The following is a 23,355-nucleotide window of genomic DNA, read 5'->3' on the forward strand; positions in this document are numbered from 1 at the left end:
TTAGAGCAGAGAAGGCTTAAGAGGTGGACCTGATAGGGGTATACAAAATTATGAGGGGGTGTAGACAGGAAGAAATTCCTCCCTTTAGCGGAGGTGTCAATAACCAGGGGGCATAGATTTAAGGTAAGGGCAGGAGGTTGAGAGGGGATTTGAGGAAATATTTTTTCACCCAGAGGGTGGTTGGAATCTGGAACACACTGCCTGAGGCAGAAACCCTCACAACATTTAAGAAGTATTTAGATGAGCACTTGAAATGCCATAGCATACAGGGCTAAGGGCCAAGTGCTGGGAAATGGGATTAGAATAGATAGGCGCTTGATGGCCGGTACGGACACAATGGGCCTGTTTCTGTGAAGTTTAACTCTATGGACAGAATTTAGCCCTTGTTGGGGGGCCGGGTGGGGGCGGTTGGGTTGCCGACTGCCGCTCGCGACCGGGGCCGGACTGCGATTTCATGCTGGCGGGCCAATTAAAGCCCACCCACGAGCAGCAGCGCCCAGCACAGAGCTGCCTCAGGGAGATGAAGAATTATATATAATAAAAAAATAAAGAAATTAAAAATGTAATAAAATATGTCCCCTCTTGTGATTAATTAAGATTAAAAAATGTTTATTTTTTTATTTGCTTTAGGAAACCTCAGCCCGCCCCCGGATGAGTTTTCCTAAAAAGTGCAAAGGCTGCTTGGCCTTTTCGCCTGCCCGCCAACCCTAAGGTTGGACGGGCAGTGAAAATTTTAACTTAATTGATAACTTAATGGCCTTAACAGGCCTTTTAATTATCAGCGGGGGTGCTGCCAACTCAGGCATGTGCCCACTGACCAAAATATTGCACGATTGCGCGTTGACGTGGGGACGCTCGCCCGATGTCAACGCGTGTCATTTCACGCTCGGTGGGTTGGGTGCGCCCGTGCCTGCCAAGCTAAAAATTTTGCCCTTTGACTCTATGACACTGGAAGACTGACACTAACAGAGAAGCAGCCTGTGGCTGCACTGGGAACATTGCCCTGGGGTGGGGGTGGGACAGGGGTGGGGGGGCGCATTCCAAGGGTGATGAACAAATCATCCCGACATGGCCACAGTCTTTGCTGCATTCAGATTCCAGCTGAACTCGAGGTTCAATGCCCATCTCAGCAGATCTCCAGTCTGTGTCTGGAGGATGCACCACATGCAGGAAAAATGGGATTAACACAAAACACCTTCCAATCATCACTTTTATTTCAAAGATTAATCACAAAACTTCTTATTGACAAATATCACCAGAATCAGAGACACAGGAGAAAGAGAGACAGACAGGCAGGGAAAGAGAAACAGTGAGCGAACCTGAGAGAGAGAGACAGTGAGCGAGGCAGCAGGCAAGGAAGACAGCGGGTGAGGGGGAGAGAGACAGTGAGAGAAAGACAGTGAGAGAGAGACAGTGAGAGAGAAGGAGGCGGAGACAGAGGGAGATGGAGACAGAGACAGAGAGAAAGAGAGACAGAACCCTCAGTGCTACCTGCCTCCCTGGTCCCCAAATCATTTTTTCTGAAATGTTTGTGGAGTGAGTTCTTGATGCTCTGGATGGTAAAACAGGGGCAGGATCTTTGAATTCTTCCATCAGCATCTTAAGCACTGATGAGTTCAAGAGACATCTTGACCCTAACCAGCACAAGACAGAGACACAGAGTCATTATAGCACACAAGGAGGCCATTCAGGCCATCACGTCCATGTCAGAAGAGGCACAGTCATAGAGGTCTACAGCACAGAAAAAGGCCCTTCAGCCCATCGCGCCTGTGCTGGTCAAACAAGTACCTAACTATTTTAATCCCATTTTCAAGCACTAGGCCCATAGCCTGTATACCATGGCATCGCAAGTGCACATCCAAATACTTCTTAAATGTAACGAGGGTTTCTGCTTCTATCACCCTTTCAGGCAGTGAGCTTGAGGCTGCCTGTTCGCAGTGTCGAGGCTCCCTATACTCAGTCTCATGGATTAGAGGTGTTGTTTAGTTTCCCATGTGGGGATGTTGAAGATGATCTCTCTCCCTGTGCAATCCCATGTTAGTCCTACCCTTTTTCTCTGATAAACCACCACCCACCCTCGCTCACTCCGTCCCCATGCACCCAGACACTCCCTGACCCACAGTCTCCAGCACCAGCCCTACCAACTCGGGTGATGGCTTAACTCCCTGTAATTTAATGTTTACACATAACACAGGGCATACAGCACTGACCAAAGGTGAATCATCCCCTTTTACCCGCTGTGTGTGTTGTACAGATGTACAGGAGTTGACATTGAGACACGTATAGTTCCAGAATTCATGATTCCCTCCGTCCGTCCATCTTTTGTCATCACAATGTGTCCTGAACACGTCATCAATATAAACAATTAATTTTCAAGTTCAATTGAATCTTGTTTCTTGACAGCCGAGGTTGTGATTATTACTCTGACTGCAGTAAGCAACATGCCCAGTAAAGCAGCAGAAGCGGAGAGAAAGCTGGTCATGAGAGAGGAAACTCAGCCCCTCCTGTAAACACCTTAACTCCAGTCTATAATCAAAGCAACTCTGCTGCTCGGGAACATCTGTTTCCCAATTGAAACCTCCAGATATCTTCGGAATCCAGGGTGATATTCAAATCATATCAACCGCCATCTGTGAGCAGGAGAAACATACAGAGCTTACTAAAGATAGGAACTAGAGTGACATTAGTAACAGTGATAGAAATGATAGTGATGGCAACCCTGTTTTCAAATCTCTCCACAGCCTCACCCCCCGCTATCTCTGTAACCTCCTCCTGCCCTTACAATCCTCGCTATCTCTGTAACCTCCTCCTGCCCTTACAATCCTCCCTATCTCTATAACCACCTCCTGCCCTTACAATCCTCCCTATCTCTGTAACCTCCTCCTGCCCTTACAATTCTCCCTATCTCTGTAACCTCCTCCTGCCCTTACAATCCTCCCTATCTCTGTAACCTCCTCCTGCCCTTACAATCCTATCTCTGTAACCTCCTCCTGCCCTTACAACCCTCCCTATCTCTGTAACTCCTCCAGCCCCTACAACCCTCCCTATCTCTGTAACCTCCTCCAGCCCCTACAACCCTCCCTATCTCTGTAACCTCCTCCTGCCCTTACAATCCTCCCTATCTCTGTAACCTCCTCCTGCCCTTACAATCCTCCCTATCTCTGTAACCTCCTCCTGCCCTTACAATCCTCCCTATCTCTGTAACCTCCTCCTGCCCTTACAACCCTCCATATCTCTGTAACCTCCTCCTGCCCTTACAATCCTCCCTGTCTCTGTAACCTCCTCCTGCCCTTACAATCCTCCCTATCTCTGTAACCTCCTCCTGCCCTTACAGTCCTCCCTATCTCTGTAACCTCCTCCTGCCCTTACAATCCTCTGAGATATCCACGCACACATCTAATTCTGGCCTCTTACATATCCCCAGGGCCCAAAGCTCCTTTGAAGTATTTTTGGACTTTAAAAGGTGCTATGGAAATGCAACTTATTGTTAATAGTGACAGACTTCGACTTTTTTCCAATATTGAACAGTTTCTCACTCTGACTGCCCAGCCCCTGTGACGTTGGAATATATACCCTTCCCTGCAGCCGATCTCTTTCTCCCTTTCAGTTACCGCTGGTGAAAATCCGGCCTCTCCCCTAATCCATCCCCTCAATTGTTGTTCCCTCCCTTCTCTGTCCTCTCAGAGATCCCCTCACTGATCACACTCTGCCCCTCTGTTGTCCAGCTCTGGGGAACAGTTTTGCTCTCCTTCCTATGAGCCAGACATGGAGGACATGGCGTCAATTAATCCTCCCCATTTGCAATGATTTACACTCCTCTTGTGTCAGTTGTGCCTCAGTGGGTCACATTCTTGTCTCTGAATCACAAGGGTTCAAGTCCCACTCCATAATCCAAGCTGACACTCTAGTGCAGTGCTGAATGTCACACTGTCAGAGGTGCGGTCTTGTGGATGAGATGTTAAACAGAGGCCCTGTTGGTGTCTCAGTGTCATGAAGCCATTAGTGTATATAATATTATTGGAAAATATTTTTCTTTTAAAATAAAAGTTTAGTCTGTGGGTGTGTCTTAATTGGATTAAAGGTAGCTAGTCTGGGTGCTTTGATGGGTATTAGCTTTGATAAGTAAGAGAGATAGGGTGCATTTGCATTTTTTGAATAGAGCATTCAAGAAGTGGGGTGAAAACTGACACCTATCTAGCAGATACCAAGCAATATGTTTATATTACTAATAAAATTGGTACTATGAAAAGAGTTTTATTGTTAGAGAGGTTTAGTTCAGAGGTTGTTGATACAATGAAAATTTACATTCAGTGGGCTAGACGAGGTATAACTTCAGCAGTGTTGTGTGTGTAGGGCAGAGGCAATATAACATCAAAGCAGCTGTGAGCCTACCACTGTTTCCACAGGAACCAAAGTGAAAAGAATCTCATTTTGAATTCATTTTGAACACGCAGAAGATGCAACACCTGCCCCTTCACTTCCTCTCTCCTCACCGTCCAAGGGCCCAAACATTCCTTTCAAGTGAAGCAGCATTTCACTTGCATTTCCCCTAACTTAGTCTACTGCATTCGTTGCTCCCAATGTGGTCTCCTCTACATTGGAGAGACCAAACGCAAACTGGGCGACCGCTTTGCAGAACACCTGCGGTCTGTCCGCAAGAAAGACCCAAACCTCCCTGTCGATGGCCATTTTAACACTCCACCTTGCTCTCTTGCCCACATGTCTGTCCTTGGCTTGCTGCATTGTTCCAGTGAAGCCCAACGCAAACTGGAGGAACAGCACCTCATCTTCCGACTAGGCACTTTACAGCCTTCCGGGCTGAATATTGAATTCAACAACTTTAGATCTTAAACTCCCTCCCCCCATCCCCACCCCATTTCTTCCCCCTCCCTTTTGTTTTTTTTCAATAATTTATATAGATTTTTCTTTTCCCACCTATTTCCATTATTTTAAAATCTACAACTAATACCTTGTCAGTCTTTCCACCCCACCCCCACTAGAGCTGTACCTTGAGTGTCCTGCCATCCATTCTTAATTAGCACATTTTCTTAGATAATATCACTACCTTCAACACCTCTTTGATCCTTTTGTCTGTGACATCTTTTGATTATCTGCTCCTATCACTGCTTGCTTGTCCCTACAACCACCCCCCACCCCTCAACTTCTCTCTCCCCCCGCCCACCTTAAACCAGCTTATATTTCACCCCTCTCCTAACTATACTCAGTTCTGTTGAAGGGTCGTGAGGACTCAAAACGTCGACTTTTTTCTTCTCCACCGATGCTGCCAGACCTGCTGAGTTTTTCCAGGTAATTCTGTTTTTGTTTTGGATTTCCAGCATCCGCAGTAGTTTTTTGTTTCTATCTCATTTTGAATTCGTACGGTGAAAATGCTTTGCCTGGTGTCTGGTTAAATCTATGGGTTGCTGTTGCCTTAATGGAGATTAGTTTGGCAATTTGTTAAAAGTTATGATAGTAGTAGTTTGTAGCCATGTGTATATATATATATATTTTAACCTGTGTAAATTAATAAAATGCTTCATTTAATTTAATGTAAAACCTCAAGAACGGGTGGTCTGATTCCTGAATTTAGAGTCACATCTCAAACATAACGCTTAAAATTATAGGTTATGACAGTTGTTTAAAGTTTCCCTCTGGGATTTTTAAATAACTTATCAACTGCATCAGTCATAACACTCAGGTAGATGTAAAAGATCACATGACCACTATATTGAAGAAGAGCAGAGATATTATACTCGATGTTCTGATCAATATTTATCCCTTAAACAACATCACTGAAAGAAATGATCTGATCATTATCACATTGCTGTTTATGGAGTCTTGCTGTGCACAAATTAACTGCCGTGTTTCCTACATTTTAGCAGTGACTACACTTCAAAAAGTTTGTCATTGGTGGTAAAATGCTTTGAGACATCATGAAGATGTGATAGGCACTAGGAAAATACAAATCTTTCATTTATCTTTTCCTTGGCACTCTTCCTGTATCGAGGGTGAGTCTCTGTGTTGATTCTCCCAGTCCCCGTATCTAGGCTGTGTCTCTGAGCGATTCTCCCAGTCCCTGTATCTAGAGCGAGTCTCTGTGAGATTCTCCTGATGCCTGTATCTAGGGTGCATCCCTGTAAGATTCTCCCGGTGCCCGTATGTAGGATGCGTCTCTGTGAGATTCTCCCGATGCCCGTGTCTAGGGTGCGTCTCTGTAAGATTCTCCCGATGCCCGTGTCTAGTGTGCATCTCTGTGAGATTCTCCCAGTGCCCGTATCTAGGGTGAGTCGCTGTGAGATTCTCCCAATGCCTATATCTAGGGTGCGTCTCTGAGATTCACCCGACGCCAGTGTCTAGGGTACGTCTCTATGAGATTCTCCCAATGCCCATATCTAGGGTGCATCTCTGTGAGATTCTCCCAGTGCCTGTATCTAGGGTGCGTCTCTGTGAGATTCTCCCAATGCCCATATCTAGGGTGAGTCGCTGTGAGATTCTCCCAATGCCTATATCTAGGGTGCATCTCTGTGCGATTCGGTGCCCGTATCTAGGGTGAGTCTCTGTGTGATTCTCCGGATGCCCGTATCTAGCATGTGTCTCTGTGAGATTCTCCCGATGCCCGTAGTTCGGGTGTGTCTCTGTAAGATTCTCCCGGTGCCCATATCTAGGGTGCATCTCTGTAAGATTCTCCCGGTGCCCGTATGTAGGATGCGTCTCTGTGAGATTCTCCCGATGCCCGTGTCTAGGGTGCGTCTCTGTAAGATTCTCCTGATGCCCGTGTCTAGTGTGCGTCTCTGTAAGATTCTCCCAGTGCCCGTATCTAGGGTGAGTCGCTGTGAGATTCTCACAATGCCCGTATCTAGGGTGCGTCTCTGAGATTCTCCCGACGCCAGTGTCTAGGGTGCATCTCTGTGCAATCCCCCCAGTGCCCATATCTAGGATGCGTCTCTGTGCAATTCTCCCAGTGCCCGTATCTAGGATGCATCTCTGTGCGATTCTCCCGATGCCCGCATCTAGGGTGCATCTCTGTGCAATCCCCCAGTGCCCGTATCTAGGGTGCGTCTCTGTGCGATTCCCCCAGTGCCCATACCTAGGATGCATCTCTGTGCGATTCTCCCGGTGCCCGTATCTAGGGTGCGTCTCTGAGAGATTCTCCCGGTTCTAGAGGCCACACTCGAAAGCCCATAATTCCATTTCTAGAAAAATGCTAAATGGAGAAACATTCTGTGTAGTGACACTCGTGCTGGCCCTCACTGTATAATAACGTGTCCTTCCCAATCAGTCTCTAATCCAAACAGACTGTCACACTGACACTTACAGCTGCACTCAGTGCCTCCTCTTGATGATCTGCTTCAGACAAACTTCACTCTCGGCTGCTACAATTGGAACCTCACTCTCAAAGTGATAGTTAATCAGGTGAGTGATATTCTCAAACAATAAATCCTTCGTCCGAACCTGGAAGGAAGAAGCAGAGTTAGAGCCAATGCTGGTGGCGGCAGGGGCAAAGAGGTGCGGAGAGATAGGGACGGGGTGGGGGGCGGGGGAAGAGATGGGAGCGGTGGAAAGATGTGGGAGGTGTAGTATAAGGGTCTGGTATATACAGGGTGAATGTGGGACTGAGTACAGTACTGCCCACATAGTGATGTAGGAAGGCAAATGACTCAGAGCAGAGAACCCACCCAGTGTGGTGCTGGCCAGAGACGTGTTAAGAGCTAGCTCCTTGCCTGTATCCTTACTGTATATATGTATATAGTTACAGGTATTTAATAAAGACTTGCTGTTAACACACAGAAGACTACAAAGACTTCCCTAACAGACGTGTTCTGTAACCAACCCCATTATAGCAGGGGCAGGCGGAGAGGTAGGGGCAGGGGGAGAGATAGGGGCAGGGGAGAGATAGGAGCAGGGGGAAAAGGGAGCAGTAGGGGGAAGAGGGAATAGCAGGGGGGAGTGGGAATAGCAGGGGGGAGAGGGAATAGCAGGGGGGAGAGGTAGGGGGAGGGGGGAGCAGCAGGGGAGAGATAGGAGCAGGGGGAAAAGGGAGCGGCAGGGAGAAGAGGGAGCGGCAGGGGGAAGAGGGAGCGGCAGGGGGAAGAGGGAGCGGCAGGGGGAAGAGGGAGCGGCAGGGGGAAGAGGGAGCGGCAGGGGGAAGAGGGAGCGGCAGGGGGAAGAGGGAGCGGCAGGGGGAAGAGGGAACGGCAGGGGGAAGAGGGAGCGGCAGGGGGAAGAGGGAGCGGCAGGGGGAAGAGGGAGCGGCAGGGGGGGAGAGGTAGAGGCAGGGGAAAAAGGGAGCAGAAGGGGGAAGAGGGAGCAGTGATGGGGAGAGGTAGGGGCAGGGGGAGGGGGGAGCAGCAAGGGAGAGATAGGGGCAGGGGGAAAAGGGAGCAGCAGGGGGAAGAGGGAGCGGCAGGGGGGAGAGGGAGCAGCAGGGGAGAGATAGGCACATGGGGGAGCAGTGGCGGCAGGGGGAGAGGTGGGAGCAGGAGGAAGCGAAAGGCACTTTGAATGGGAAGCTGTTCTTTAAAGTTGCACCTGGAAGTGAGTGTCAGCAAACTATTCAATCACAGAAGCATCACCCCTTCTTTGCCTTTGCCCCCCCCACCCCACCCCGGGAAAATTCTAGCAGCAGACAATGCACAGCCATGAGCAACAACCCTCCCTTACCCACAGACACTGGAGCTTCCAGCCCCGTTGCTTGCTCACCACTCCTTCTGGGTCCACCAGTAGCAGATGCTTGGCTTGGCTATTGTGCATTCCAGTCAGGACATACTGCCCAGGGTTTGTCAGGCTCTCCCTCACTAGGAAATCTCCGTCCAACACCAGGAGCTTCTCGGCCACTTTCCGACTAATTTTCCCATGATACCAGGATTGCCGCTTTAACTGCTCCTCCTCCATGGCCCTGCCTGTGCCGACATTTAACCGCGAGATTCCCGTTCCTCCTCCTTTACATTTGCTGGATTTGGCATCGTGCAGTTTTAAGGCATCCTCAAATGGCCCTTTAGTAGAAAGATAATAAACGTGAGAGAGGCCAGGCTGAGTTTGTCTGCACTGTAGCACAAACAGCCTCCGCCCACTTTCTCCTGTGAACAGACAATGAGACCCCGCATAACTCACTCACATGGAGTCTCACAGATAGACTCACACAACAACTTGTGTTTATATTGCATCTTTAACATAATACAACAAAAGGAGTCTGACTGAACAAAAGTTGACACTGAACCATGTAAGGTGATGTTAGTACAGGTGACCAAATGTTTGGTCAAAGACATAGGGTTTAAGGAGCATCTTAAAGGAGGAGAGAGAGGTGGAGAGGGTTAGGGAAGGAATCCCAGAGCTGAGGACCCAAGTAGCTGAAGGCAAGGCCGCCAATGGTGGAAGAATTAAAATCAGGAATAGCCAAGAGGACCGAATTGGGGGAATACAAAAGCCTTGCAGGGTTGTAGTGCTGCAGGAGGTTACAGAGGCAGAGGGTACTGACCATCTGAAAATGCAGTGTTCCCTCAGTACTGACCCTCCGACAGTGCAGCACTCCGTCAAGACCATACTGGGAGTACAGCTCTGAAGAAGAGTCATACGGACTCGAAACGTTGACTCTGTTTCTCACTTCACAGATGTTGTTAGACCTGCTGAGTTTTTACAGCATTTTCTGTTTTTGTTTCAGATTTCCAGCATCCGCAGTATTTTGCTTTTACCGCACTGGGAGTGTTGGCCTGAAAAATAATTCTGAGAAGCTGTCAACAGTGATACATTCCTGAGGGAATCCTGCGGTAGGTTTGAGGGATGAGAGAATGTGAAACGATTACCCAGGGCTGGGAAACAGAATGTGGATTGAATCCAATCTCTGAGCTATTGTCTCTCATCGTGGTTTTGCTAAAATGGCTTCAGGCTATGATTCTGGTCGTGAGAGTTAACTGGTCACAGGCACTGAAAGGAACCAGTCATCTGCCTGGACCTTACTGCGGTGCTGGGTGTATGTCATATAAACACTTACTCATGTCAAACATGTCTTTCTCGGGACTCTCCATCGTGTCCCCTGATGCTCCGTTCAGTGTTACTCTCATCTCACTGCTGCTCCATTCCTGCTGGTCGAGGGACTGAGTGTTAACGTACATGTGTTCCTCACACGTAGATTTTCCATATGGCCGGAGATAACCGTCACTGAACACACCTGTAATTTACAATCCCAGGATTGTAGTCAGTGCCATGCAGTAATGTTGAAGGCTGGTGTACAGGCTTTGTTCTGGTCTCACTCCCTGAGCTTCTATATCAGTGTCATGGGGAGGTTGTTGCTCATTCTGATTGAGAGCAACTTGAATATTGAAGACATTGGTCAAAATTCCTTCCTGGAATGAGTCACCGGCTCAGTGGTTAAATGCACAAGCTTATGTGGTTCTGAGCTTTACAGTATCCCAGGATCAGCTCTCACTTTGCTGCATCAGCTGAGGTGCAGGTTAGGATTCTGTAATTGGCCTCAGAGCTCTGGGGTACTGAGGGGCGGGCTGGGGTGGGAAGGAAGGGTGGTTGGTGAAAAGCAATCAGTCTGGGCTCCCCCACTCGACAGGGACCATTCCTGGAATCTGCGTGTGTTTCTGTTCCTCAGAGCGAGTTCACCATGGGCAGCAATGGCCTCCTTGTTTAAATATCCCACAAACAGTGTGGGCAAGGTCGTGGATTGTGTCAGTGGAAAACAAATGGGGAATGGGTGACAACAGGGGACAAATTCCCTCCGATACTCAATCAGGGCTGTGTTCCTTCACTCAGGCAACTCCCAAAGGTTATGAAAATGGATCATCCCTGACCTGCCATGGATTGTCCCAGGTCCTCACTGCGGTTCTTGGTATTCTCCTGTGCATTCTGATCCATCTCCCGCCCAGGGGGATTACTGAGCTGCAATGAAAAGAATCTTCAATGAGGGGGTGGGTGCGTGGATGGGGGGGCAGGGCAGGTGTTCAGTGAAGACCCACAGAAAATGTCAAAGGTTAACAACAGACTGAGGTCCAGGTTTATGTCTGATTTCAGGAATCCAGGCTGGAGATGTGTCACTGCCTTGAATAATCATCCAGTTCACAATGATTCAATGAGCTGTTACTCAACTCAATACGATTGGAGGGAGGAATCCTCAATGCCGGAATGTGCAGGAGCCCAAAGTCAAATCTAACCCATGATTGAGAAGCTAGTATTAAAACCTACTACATTACACAAAAACATTTGTAAGGAACATATCTTTTAATTTCTGCTGGACTGCTGTAAAGAACATATCTTTTTATTTTCTGTTGGTCTGGGGATTAATGGCTAGAGGTTGAAAGACATGTCCACTGGAACAGGATGAAAGATATATACAATGTTGCATTTCTGGAACAGAGTGTGCCATGAAAGACAGGATGGTGCCGGAAAGGAGTCCTAGACCAAGGGATCTGCCTGGAAACAATGTTTTAATTGGCTTCTGACCAGGTGACCAGGTTTGTGAGAGAGCAGTGTAGCAGAATAGCTCCTAGCCTGAAAGGAACAAGACCTAGAGCCTCTTTTTCTTGTGTGTGGAAGATTCCAGTAATTCCACAATAATAGCTAGCTGGCTTTTTCTCCTCATATCTCTATAACCTGTTTTCTCTCTGAAAACCCCTGTCAAGAGTCAAAGGGGAAAGTCAATGTTAGAGACATTGAAAGACAAGTGCTCAACCAGTGAACTAAATACTGAAAGACCACCTTGTGTCAACAAGAACTGAAAGGAATTCAGAAGACATCAATCAAAATCAACCCATTGAATCCTGTACTCCAGAATTGGTGCTATTGAACTGTTTTAAATCCCCCCTTAAATTCCATGCTTTTGTGTGTCTTATGTGTCTTGTATGTGTGTGTATAGGGATTTAAGAAGTTGTAGAATTTAGGTAATAGAGTAAGAAATTAGCAGTTCATATTTCTTTCTTTTGCCACTGGTTAATGATAGTTTGTTCAATAAACAGTTATTTACTTATTAAGTTTACAAACATGGTGCTCATATTCTGTTAACCTAAATTAAACAGTTAGATAGAATTGGGACAATCTGGTAGTTTGGTCAAACTTTTCACATTTGTCACGGCTTGGGGAGCAGTGGGGCTCGATATTACAGCGCACTATACCCAGTGAGTCGTGACACATTGTTAACTAAACACAATAATACAGGCATTAAATCACTTCTCCGAACAGACTGTAGACACAGAGTTCCCCAAAACTCTCTCTCATTGGCCTTTTTCCTCACTTCATGTTTGACCATGTTATAGAAAAATTGATAAAGATTAGTTAACAGTTCCATTATCATCATATCGTGTGACTCCCGGGACTGGGAGAGGGTGAATTTGTCCCGAGCGTTTCCTATCAATATGTTCCCAAACCAGTTGATTACTGGACATGGTATTACACAGTATTACTGAAGACAATAGGGGAGTCTCTGGAGAAACAGTTCACCCACTTCTTAGACAAAGCAATTGACTGAAGATCAGGCAGGTTCTATAACAGGGAGAACCCACTCCATCAGAACATTATCCAGAGAAACAAAACTCCAGCCCAATATTACAAGAGCAGATTATTACAGAAATGGAAGACACTCTGGCAGACTTCCTGCTCTGAAGAAGAGTCATACAGACTTGAAACGCTAACTCTGTTTTCTCTCTCTCCACAGATGCTGTCAGACCTGCTGAGTTTTTCCAGCATTTTCTGTTTTTGTTTCAGATTTCCAGCATCCGCAGTATTTTGCTTTTATTGACCATCTATGAGTAGCTGATTTTAAATAACTGAAAATGAATCTAGAAACCTTACAGAACCATTCTCTAGTTAAGTTAATGTACGGTAGCCTGTTTCTTCACAGTATCTTTAGGGTGCGGGAGGCCATTCAGCCCATCAAGTCTGCACTGGCTCTCTGAAAGAACATTCCACCTAGTCCCACTCCCCTGCCTTATCCCCGTAATCTTGCACATTCTCTCTTTTCAGGTAGCAATCCAATTCCCTTTTGAATACCTCGATCGAACCTGCCTCCACCACCCTTTCAGGAAGTTTGTTCCAGACTCCAACCACCCTCTGGGTGAAAATTTTTTTCCTCACATCACATTTACTCCTTTTGCCAATTATTTTGAATCTGTGCCCTCTAGTTCTTGATGTTCACTTGAGTGGGAACAGTTTCTCACTATTCACCTTGTCCATACCCCTCAGGATCTTGAATACCTCTATCAAGTCTCCTCTCAGCCTTCTTTTCTCCAAGGAAGACAGTCCCAGCCTCTCCAATTTATCCTCACAGCTACAGTTCTTCATCCCGGGAATCATCTTGTGAGTCTCTTCTGTACTCTCTCCAATGCCTTCACATCCTTCCTCAAGTACAGCACCCAGAACTAGACGCAGTACCCTTGGTAAATTTCAAATAATATTTAAAGATTTTCAAACGTCCCCAATAGTCTCCTCGTGCCACCGCCCCGCCCGCAAAAAAATCAATTCTTACAGCCTCCTCAAAATCCTGCAAATGAGCGTGTTTAAATTCAATCTGGGAGCATGGTTAGTTCTGTGGGCAGAGCTGGCTTCCAGCTCAATGTTTCTCAAAACAATACAGAAGATTCCAGAAGTTTCAGAAAATTCCACAGTTGTCTTAGATGTAATTTGCATTTAAAATTCATTTGATTCAAAAGCATCCCTTGGAAAAATTGCACAAAGTTAACCAGCTTATTATGACAAGATACAATTGCCAGAGATCAGGTGAGGGACAGGATGTGATGCCTCATCCAGCCAAATACCTTGCTGACACTAAGTGACTAGGTGCAACATGAACACCACCAGTGACAGACCATCAGAGGCCAGCTGGTATTCATGGAACCCCAGATTCAGACTGTGCTGACACAATAGGGAGGGCAACAAGAAAACACAAAAGGGAATGATGTAAATACGGGGTTTGAAGCCTGTTACCAACAGAACCATGAAGCAAACAATCAAAAAGGACACTGACCTGCACAGTGCCTGGCAGGCCGGATGACTGCATCGGAACATTCCGCTGTCTGCTCCTGGTGTCCACAACACCTCCCAGTGGAGGTTCCTTTCCTGGAATGCTATTATAATAATTATGCTCTGACATCTCGTCCTCCTCACCCCAGGTACACTCCTCACTGCTGGTCATCCTACAATCAACCCAGGCAAGAAATAAATGTTACAGCCAAGGCAACAGATATTCATGATCTGTTAGGGCTCTAGCTCTTCCTGATATATATTAATGACCTAGGTCTTGGTGCATAGAATACAATTTCAAAATTTGTGGACGATACAAAACCTGGAAACATTGTGAATTATGAAGAGGATAGTGTAGAATTTCAAAAGGACATAAACAGGTTGGTGAAATAGGCAGACAGGCAGATGAAGTTCAATGCGGAGAAATGTGAAGATTTTCATTTTGGTAGGAAGAAGATGGAAAGACAATATAAAATAAAGTGTGTAAATGTCTTATCAATACATTGTTAAGGTTTGTCAATGTCAATTACATTGTAAAGGGAAACAGGTTATGGGTATTTGAACACATATAAGTAGGGGATAGCTGGGACACTGGGTTTGGGTGAGGCGTATTGATGCTGAACAACGTCAATAAATTATCTCAACAAGGAAAGGCTCTGTGTCTAAATTTTGACTTCACCAACTGGTGTGGAGCAGGAGCAGAGGGGCCTGGGTGTATATGTGCATAAGTCATTGAAGGTGAATGGACAGAGTGTGGTTAATAAAGCAGACAGCATCCTGCACTTTATCAATAGGGGCGTAGAGTACAAAAGCAAGGAAGTTATGTTAAATCTGTAAAAAACACTGGTTCAGCCTCAGCTGGAGTATTGTGTCCAGTTCTGGGTACTGCACTTTAAGAAAGATGTGAAGGCATTGGAGAGGGTGCAGACAAAATTCACAAGAATGGCTCCAGAAAGAGTCAGCACCTTCAGGAGAAGAGGGGACCGTACCCCAGTGAGAGTCAGCAGCTTCAGGAGAGGAGGGGACCTGCCCCCAGTGAGAGACAGCACCTTCAGGAGAGGAGGGGGACCTGCCCCCAGTGAGAGACAGCACCTTCAGGAGAGGAGGGGGACCTGTACCCCAGTGAGAGACAGCACCTTCAGGAGAGGAGAGGACCTGTACCCCAGTGAGAGTCAGCACCTTCAGGAGAGGAGGGGACTTGTACCCCAGTGAGCGTCAGCAACTTCAGGAGAGGAGGGGACCCATACCCCAGTGAGCGTCAGCAACTTCAGGAGAGGAGGGGGACCTGCCCCCAGTGAGAGACAGCACCTTCAGGAGAGGAGGGGACCTGCCCCCAGTGAGAGACAGCACCTTCAGGAGAGGAGGGGACCTGCCCCCAGTGAGAGACAGCACCTTCAGGAGAGGAAGGGACCCGTACCCCAGTGAGAGTCAGCACCTTCAGGAGAGGAGGGGGACCTGTACCCCACTGAGAGTCAGCACCTTCAGGAGAGGAGGGGGACCTGTACCCCACTGAGAGTCAGCACCTTCAGGAGAGGAGGGGGACCTGTACCCCACTGAGAGTCAGCACCTTCAGGAGAGGAGAGGACCCATACCCCAGTGAGAGTCAGCACCTTCAGGAAGACAGGACCCGTACCCCACTGAGAGTCAGCACCTTCAGGAGAGGAGAGGACCCATACCCCAGTGACAGTCAGCACCTTCAGGAAGACAGAACCCGTACCCCAGTGAGAGTCAGCACCTTCAGAAGAGGAGGGGGACCTGTACCCCAGTGAGAGTCAGCACCTTCAGAAGAGGAGGGGGACCTGTACCCCACTGAGAGTCAGCACCTTCAGAAGAGGAGGGGGACCTGTACCCCACTGAGAGTCAGCACCTTCAGGAGAGGAGGGGGACCTGTACCCCACTGAGAGTCAGCACCTTCAGGAGAGGAGGGGGACCTGCCCCCAGTGAGAGACAGCACCTTCAGGAGAGGAGGGGACCTGCCCCCAGTGAGAGACAGCACCTTCAGGAGAGGAGGGGACCTGCCCCCAGTGAGAGACAGCACCTTCAGGAGAGGAAGGGACCCGTACCCCAGTGAGAGTCAGCACCTTCAGGAGAGGAGGGGGACCTGTACCCCACTGAGAGTCAGCACCTTCAGGAGAGGAGGGGGACCTGTACCCCACTGAGAGTCAGCACCTTCAGGAGAGGAGGGGGACCTGTACCCCACTGAGAGTCAGCACCTTCAGGAGAGGAGAGGACCCATACCCCAGTGAGAGTCAGCACCTTCAGGAAGACAGGACCCGTACCCCACTGAGAGTCAGCACCTTCAGGAGAGGAGAGGACCCATACCCCATTGAGAGTCAGCACCTTCAGGAGGGCTGGGGGACCCCATACCCCAGTGAGAGTCAACACATTCAGGAGAGGAAGACAGGAACTGGGGCAAAACTGATAACTGAGTATAATGATCTAATTAATTTGTCTGACTCCTTTTTGCAGGGACTGAATCATTCAAGTCTGCCACAGCTCAGAACAGTTTCACACCAACTCCAAGTGATCTTACCTGTCAAAAGGAACAACCACTTTCGGGGGGCTGTGGAGATACTGTTTGAACCTCAGTTCAAAGGCCTGTCCAATTGTGCTGATGACTGTTTGTGCTAATCCCTCACAGCACTCCAGAATATGACAGGCTGTGGAACATTAAAGGAGGCTCCATTATTCTTAATGAATCAGACTATCCAGGTAAACATTCCCAATTAAGACACAATCTCAAGACATATCAGTATATCTTCCACCTGTGGTGGGCTCTTCCTGTCCCACTTCCTGTTATATGATCTCCTACAAACTGTTTAGCTCACTAATTTGAAACTGAGAAACTGTCAGTGTGGAGTCACAGGTCTCCCAACACCAGTATTCCTGTGACATTTCCTCATTGCATCTCCCAGCACCACCTCCTTCTATAGGATCATTCTCTGCCTCAGAGCTGGCTCCTCCAGCCCCTATTCAACTCATCCAAACATTTCTTCATGACCCCTAACCCCCCCTCCACAAGCTCCCAAATTCCTCCTCCCCCTCCCCTTACGCAGACCCTCAACCTCTTTCCCAACCCCTGTGAACTCCTCTACAACACTCCCCACAAACCCCCTCTACGACACTCCCCACAAACCCCCTCTACGACACTCCCCACAAACCCCCTCTACGACACTCCCCACAAACCCCCTCTACGACACTCCCCACAAACCCCCTCTACGACACTCCCCACAAACCCCCTCTACGACACTCCCCACAAACCCCCTCTACGACACTCCCCACAAACCCCCTCTACGACACTCCCCACAAACCCCCTCTACGACACTCCCCACAAACCCCCTCTACGACACTCCCCACGAACCCCCTCTACGACACTCCCCACGAACCCCCCCACGACACTCCCCACGAACCCCCCCTACGACACTCCCCACAAACCCCCCCCACGACACTCCCCACAAACCCCCCCTACGACACTCCCCACAAACCCCCTCTACGACACTCCCCACAAACCCACTCTACGACACTCCCCACAAACCCCCTCTACGACACTCCCCACAAACCCCCTCTACGACACTCCCCACAAACCCCCTCTACGACACTCCTCCCTTTCCCCCCCAACCCCTTCTGCAGCCCCTCCATCTCCCTCTGCAGCCTCCCTCCCAACCCCCTTTGTAGCCCCCCAACCCCCTCTGCAGCCCCTCCTCCCCAACTCTCTCTGCAGCTAGGGAGATGGTGTAGTGGTAATGTCACTGGACTAGTAATCCAGAGGCTCAGGCTAATACTCTGAGGACATGGGTTCAAATCCCACCACAGCAGCTGGTGGAATTTACATTCAGTTAATAAAAAATAAATCTGGAATTATAAAGCCAGTGTCAGTAATAGTCAGACCGTGAAACTATCATTGATTGTTGTAAAAAGCCATCTGGTTCACTAATGCCCTTTAGGGAAGGAAATCTGACACCTCACCTTGTCTGGCCTACGTGTGACTCCAGACCCACAATATGTGGTTGACTCTTAACTGCCCTCTGCAACGGTTGAGCTAGCCACTCAGTTCAAGGGGCAATTAGGGATGGGCAACAAATGCTGACCTTTCCAAGGGCGCACATACACCATGAAAGAATAAAAAAAAGTCGTCCCCCCCAACCCCCTCTGTAATCCACCCAGCCCCTGATGGAGTTCGATTCGATGTCCCTACTGCCATATTTTTGAGGGTCGTGCCTGTTTGTCTGACACCATTTCCTGGTGCGGGAAGCACAAAATGTGCAATAGATCAGCCTGAAAATGACACCATGTTACATTGTCACAAGTGAAATGAATTTTTACGTATGTTCTGGATCACAGTTAATATCTGGAACAGGTTCCAGTGTAACCCCCGCCCCAGTTGGCGACATCATTTGTGTGTCAAACCTTTGTTGTCCTGTATCCTAATTCACACCAAGTCCTGTTCAATCATCACCCCCTGTGCTCTCTGACCTGCACTGGCTCCTGGACCTGCAATACCTTGATTTTAAAATTCTCATCCTTATTTTCAATTCTCTCCATGACCTCTCCCCCTCCCTATCTCTGTAATCTCCTACAGTCCCACAGCCTTTTTGGGATCACTGCACTCCTCCAATTCTGGCCACTTGCTCATCCCCAATTTTAATTTTTCTACCACTGGTGGCCGTGCCTTCACTGCCTGGGCCCTAAACTCTGAAATTCCCTCCCTAAACCTTTCAACCTCTCCTTTTAAGTTGCTTCTTAAGAACCACCTCTTTCACCAAACATTGTGTTTCTGTCCTAATATCTCTTTATATGTCCTGGTGTCACATTTTGTTTGATAATCGCTCCCTGTGAAGCAAGGCCACAGTTGTTGCAGTAAATACTCACCTCTCTGATTTACAGGATCCTTTGCTACATAGGCAACATAATCTGTGGTATCCTGTATGAGAAGAGATCCAATTAGCAACTACTTTCTAGCGACAATCAAAATTAGGGAGCAATATCCAACCTGACTGCAGATTTCAGGGGCTCGAACAAGGGGAGAACTTTGTAAACATGTCCTAATTAACGCTGTGAGTGGAGAGAATTCAGAGACTCTCATATTTTTCTGAAATTCCTTTCTCTGGTATTTTTATGGAAGAACAAACCTGCTTAAAAGACAGGTTAACAGGTTAATGAGTTAACAGATTAACGGGTTAACAGGTTAACATTTCCATTAAAATAGCAATCTGAGGAATTTCATGCCAACACTTATAAGTATTCCCAGAATAATGATTACAGAATACAGGTTGCTCAGGAGGTTAGGGGACCAGGCCATTCTGGTCGTGCTATGAGAGTGTGGGACTGATTCAGGAATCCTCCCTGTGCTCCAAATCCCCCAGGATTGCCGCTTCCGATCTCAATCCAGTGAGAGTGAACACATGGATGTCATATCCATCCTAGCTAGGATGCCTCACAATAATATATAGGCTGGCACCACCTACCGTCTCAACAGGGGGAGGGAATCACAAAACACAGCATCAGGCTCTCTCTACAGGGAGTGACAAAAATTGGAGAGCAGTCACACAGACGCTCTGGCAAACACCCAACAAGCAGTTGCTAAGCACTTCCTCCACACCCCAGATCCTAGGTCTGCCCAATACAATGGGGGGATTTAAAAGGAGTGCTTGGACTTTTATCTGAAGCTGCTGCTGTGACGAGCAGTGGAGAGGAGAGACAGAGACGATGTCAGGTCAAGCAGCTCCTTACCGTATCCCCACCAGAAGCAAAGGAGATGGATTGCATGTGATGGTTCGCAATGATCTGTGAATGAAACACACAAAACATTTCATTGAACAGAAAGTCTGAACCTCCCAGCCTCATGCAGATACTGACACTTGTTTCCCAAGCCCTCAGTCCCACAGACACCAGCATAACCACACACTGTGGGAGGAGGATTTTCAACTGGGCATCAGAAACTCAGGGTGAACCCAGGGCCTGACTGAAAATTCCTTCCGACGTGCCTGCGTCTGTCTGAGTGTGAGCGAGGGTGCCTGACTGTCTGGGGAGGGGGAGGATGATATATGGAGTGGAGTGGGGTGGGTGTGTGGGAAGGCAAAGGGAGAGTCGGGGTGAGGGTGAAAATGTGTTAACTCCTTGAACACCCATCTGGCCAAGGAGGAAGCCGGAGCCAGTGTGTCTTCAACATGGGTTGTTCACAAACCCTGTATCGTATAAGTGCAGACTACTTCTCCCTTCCATACAGCACAACACAGCACCGCCCCCACTCCCCTCTCCACCCCCACTCCCCTCTCCACCCCTACTCCCCTCCCCCACCCCCCCTCCCTATTACCCCCCTTCCCTCACTTGCCACCCTGCCTTTACCTGTCTGGTGGTCGGCAGCGCCAGGTTTAACCCTTCGATGGAGATATTGATAGTGATGCTCATCCCAGCAAACCGCAGGTTGCTTCTCCCAAGGATTGACTGCAGGTATTGGTTCGAAGGCTGAAGGGGATCAAACACATAAGGCTGGGTAATAATTACCAAACAGAATTTACTAGTCACCAGCTAGTGAGTAACCAAGCCACACAATCCTGAACCCCTAGGATCAGTCCTGGTGATGCACTCAGCTGATCTCAACCAGCACTGCAGTGGCCCCATCACCCTTGGGGTTAGCAAAAGGATTAATCAGATATTGCCCATGGAGCCCGACCCCCAGCGAGAGTCAGTGAGCGTGGAATCTGTATCCTCAGAAAGTTCCTCATGTTCCTTCATCACTACCATTCCCTATCTGATTCCCATTCTTCAATGACTGGGTTTGAATGTCACTGTGGAATCTTGGGGGAAGACCCCCTCACTTGTCACGATGGGTATTGAGAATCCTCAGCCTCCAAGGGGAGCACTGGTACAATAAGTGGGAGGGCGGCACATGGAGTGTGAGACCCAATCTCTGGTTCTCCAAAAGCTATCTGATCCTCACATCACCATGACAATGTACCGAAATGAAGCAGGGCAGCCCACCCTGTGTGCAATAAATCAGACACAATCCCAGCTCGCTCATTGTACTGGTTTGTACCTTCCTTTTCCAGACCCCTTTCACTCCTGGAACAGCTTCATGTAGGCGATTAATGGCTTCCCTGCAAAAAGAAACATAATTTATGTGAGAAGTTCCAGCTTTGAATAACAGATGCTGCTCTGGGTAATCGTCCCAAACATCTTTCCTGCATTAAGCACATCCCAAAGTGCTTTACAGCCAACGACCCACTTACAAAGTGTAGTCGCTATTTTAATGTAATATCGACATAGCCAGATCCCATGAACAGCGTGATGTAAAATAAGTCAGATGGTTTGTTTAATGCTGTTGGTTGAAGTATGAACATTGTGGAAGACACCTGCCGTCATCTTTGAATAGTGGCTGTGGGATCATTTACATTTACTTGAGGAAGTAGAGGGGGGGCCATGGTTTTTAATTAGTTGCCATAAGACGGCTCCTTCCACAGTATAGCGCTTCCTCGGTACTGCAGTGGGAATTTCAATCTGTACCCCAGTGAGAGTCAGCACCTTCAGGAGAGATGGGGATCTGTACCCCAGTGAGAGTCAGCACCTTCAGGAGAGGAGGGGATCTGTGCCCCAGTGAGAGTCAGCACCTTCAGGAGAGGAGGGGAACCCATACCCCAGTGAGAGTCAGCACCTTCAGAAGAGGAGGGGGACCCGTACCCCAGTGAGAGTCAGCACCTTCAGGAGAGGAGGGAGGAACCTGTACCCCAGTGACAGTCAGCACCTTCAGGAGAGGAGGGAGGAACCTGTACCCCAGTGACAGTCAGCACCTTCAGGAGAGGAGGGGAACCCTGTACCCCAGTGAGAGTCAGCACCTTCAGGAGAGGAGGGGGACCCTGTACCCCAGTGAGAGTCAGCACCTTCAGGAGAGGAGGGGGACCCGTACCCCAGTGAGAGTCAGCATCTTCAGGAGAGGAGGGGGACCCGTACCCCAGTGAGAGTCAGCACCTTCAGGAGAGGAGGGAGGAACCTGTACCCCAGTGAGAGTCAGCACCTTCAGGAGAGGAGGGGACCCGTACCCCAGTGAGAGTCAGCACCTTCAGGAGAGGAGGGGGACCCGTACCCCAGTGAGAGTCAGCACCTTCAGGAGAGGAGGGAGGAACCTGTACCCCAGTGAGAGTCAGCACCTTCAGGAGAGGAGGGGACCCGTACCCCAGTGAGAGTCAGCACCTTCAGGAGAGGAGGGGGACCTGTACCCCAGTGAGAGTCAGCACCTTCAGGAGAGGAGGGAGGAACCTGTACCCGGGTGAGAAGGAAGAATGGAGATCGGAGATTTCAGGACTCGCAGAGATGGTGTTTATCAGAAGATTTTGCCTTTTTTAGCACTGATTTTCCCGGAGCCAATGAGCACCAGCTGCCTCAGAAAAAGCAAAGTTGCAGCAGAGACTAGAAGCAAGTGTGAGCACCTTGGGACATTTTATTATGTTAAAAGGTGTTGTATATAAGTTGCCATTGTTGGTTCAATTATTTGCATATGCAAATATTAAGCAAATAATAAATTTTAAAACAAAATCAACTTCAAAATAAATTCTGCTACGTGCTGCGCACAGGCAGGAGTTGTGTCAAACATGATTAATTTCTGCTCAGTTGTGGGAAAGGGACATATCTTGTTTGTCCTTTACCAAGAACAAGTTCGGTACAATTTTAAGATGAAGTTTCTACCCGCCAAATGGCATCCTTAATGCCCAAACAACAGGGCATCCAATCTTCCAACCAGGATCTTTACAGACAATTTTATTCATTGTTTGTGGGTTGGTCTCTGTTTTGTACCAATCCAGGCATTCTTAGTTATATAAGAACAAGGCTGGTTCTTTAAGGAACATCATCAATATTAGATTAGTGCTGCAGTCAGCTTTCACTTTACCCTATTGATCGCTGTTGCTATTTCTACCCCCACTCTCTCATCAACACATCATTTACTGTGCTGATCACTGCAAAGGAGCTGATCATCATTAAGTACAAAACTGTCAGCACAGAGTCTTGTCTGCTCCTCAAGCCCCTGTGCAATGATCTCACAAACACCAGTCACTCACAATCAACTACTTATTGTTGAAGGAGAGACAGGCAGAGAAACAGGCATAGACTCAGGGAGAGAGAGAGAGAGAGAGAGAGAGAGAGGGAGGGAGGCCCAGGGAGAGAGAGAGGGACATAGATAGAGAGAGAGAGAGAGGGACATAGATAGAGAGAGAGAGAGGGACATAGATAGAGAGAGAGAGGGACATAGAGAGAGAGAGAGAGAGAGAGGGACATAGAGAGAGAGAGAGAGGGACACATAGAGAGGGGGGAGAGAGAGAGGCGAGGGAGTGAGAGAGAGAGGGGGAGGGAGAGAGAGAACGAGAGGGAGGGAGAGAGAGAGAGAGAGAGGGGGGAGAGAGAGAGCGA

General features: G+C 48.3%; 1 protein-coding gene across 2 annotated transcripts; it reads right to left on the reverse strand.

Moving 5' to 3' along the window:
* Positions 1-1,192: 1,192 nt before the first annotated feature.
* Positions 1,193-22,966, reverse strand: LOC144677617 (SHC-transforming protein 2-like). 2 transcript variants are annotated; one of them, XM_078537655.1, is made up of 12 exons: positions 22,838-22,966; positions 20,993-21,053; positions 20,302-20,421; positions 19,687-19,740; positions 18,826-18,877; positions 16,490-16,616; positions 13,961-14,129; positions 10,797-10,884; positions 9,989-10,165; positions 8,662-8,993; positions 7,316-7,452; positions 1,193-2,630 (listed from the first exon to the last, which is right to left on the reverse strand). In XM_078537655.1, the coding sequence occupies exons 3-11, from the start codon at positions 20,362-20,364 to the stop codon at positions 7,324-7,326; spliced, it is 1,191 nt and encodes a 396-aa protein (XP_078393781.1). In that variant the 5' UTR covers positions 20,365-20,421; positions 20,993-21,053; positions 22,838-22,966; the 3' UTR covers positions 1,193-2,630; positions 7,316-7,323. The 2 variants fall into 2 exon arrangements, with proteins under 2 accessions (XP_078393781.1, XP_078393782.1); XM_078537656.1 differs by having other exon boundaries at positions 8,701-8,993; positions 22,838-22,963.
* Positions 22,967-23,355: the final 389 nt, after the last annotated feature.

The sequence above is a fragment of the Cetorhinus maximus genome, unplaced genomic scaffold, assembly GCF_964194155.1.
Source record: "Cetorhinus maximus unplaced genomic scaffold, sCetMax3.hap1.1 HAP1_SCAFFOLD_2763, whole genome shotgun sequence".
Classification (NCBI taxonomy): Eukaryota; Metazoa; Chordata; class Chondrichthyes; order Lamniformes; family Cetorhinidae; genus Cetorhinus; species Cetorhinus maximus.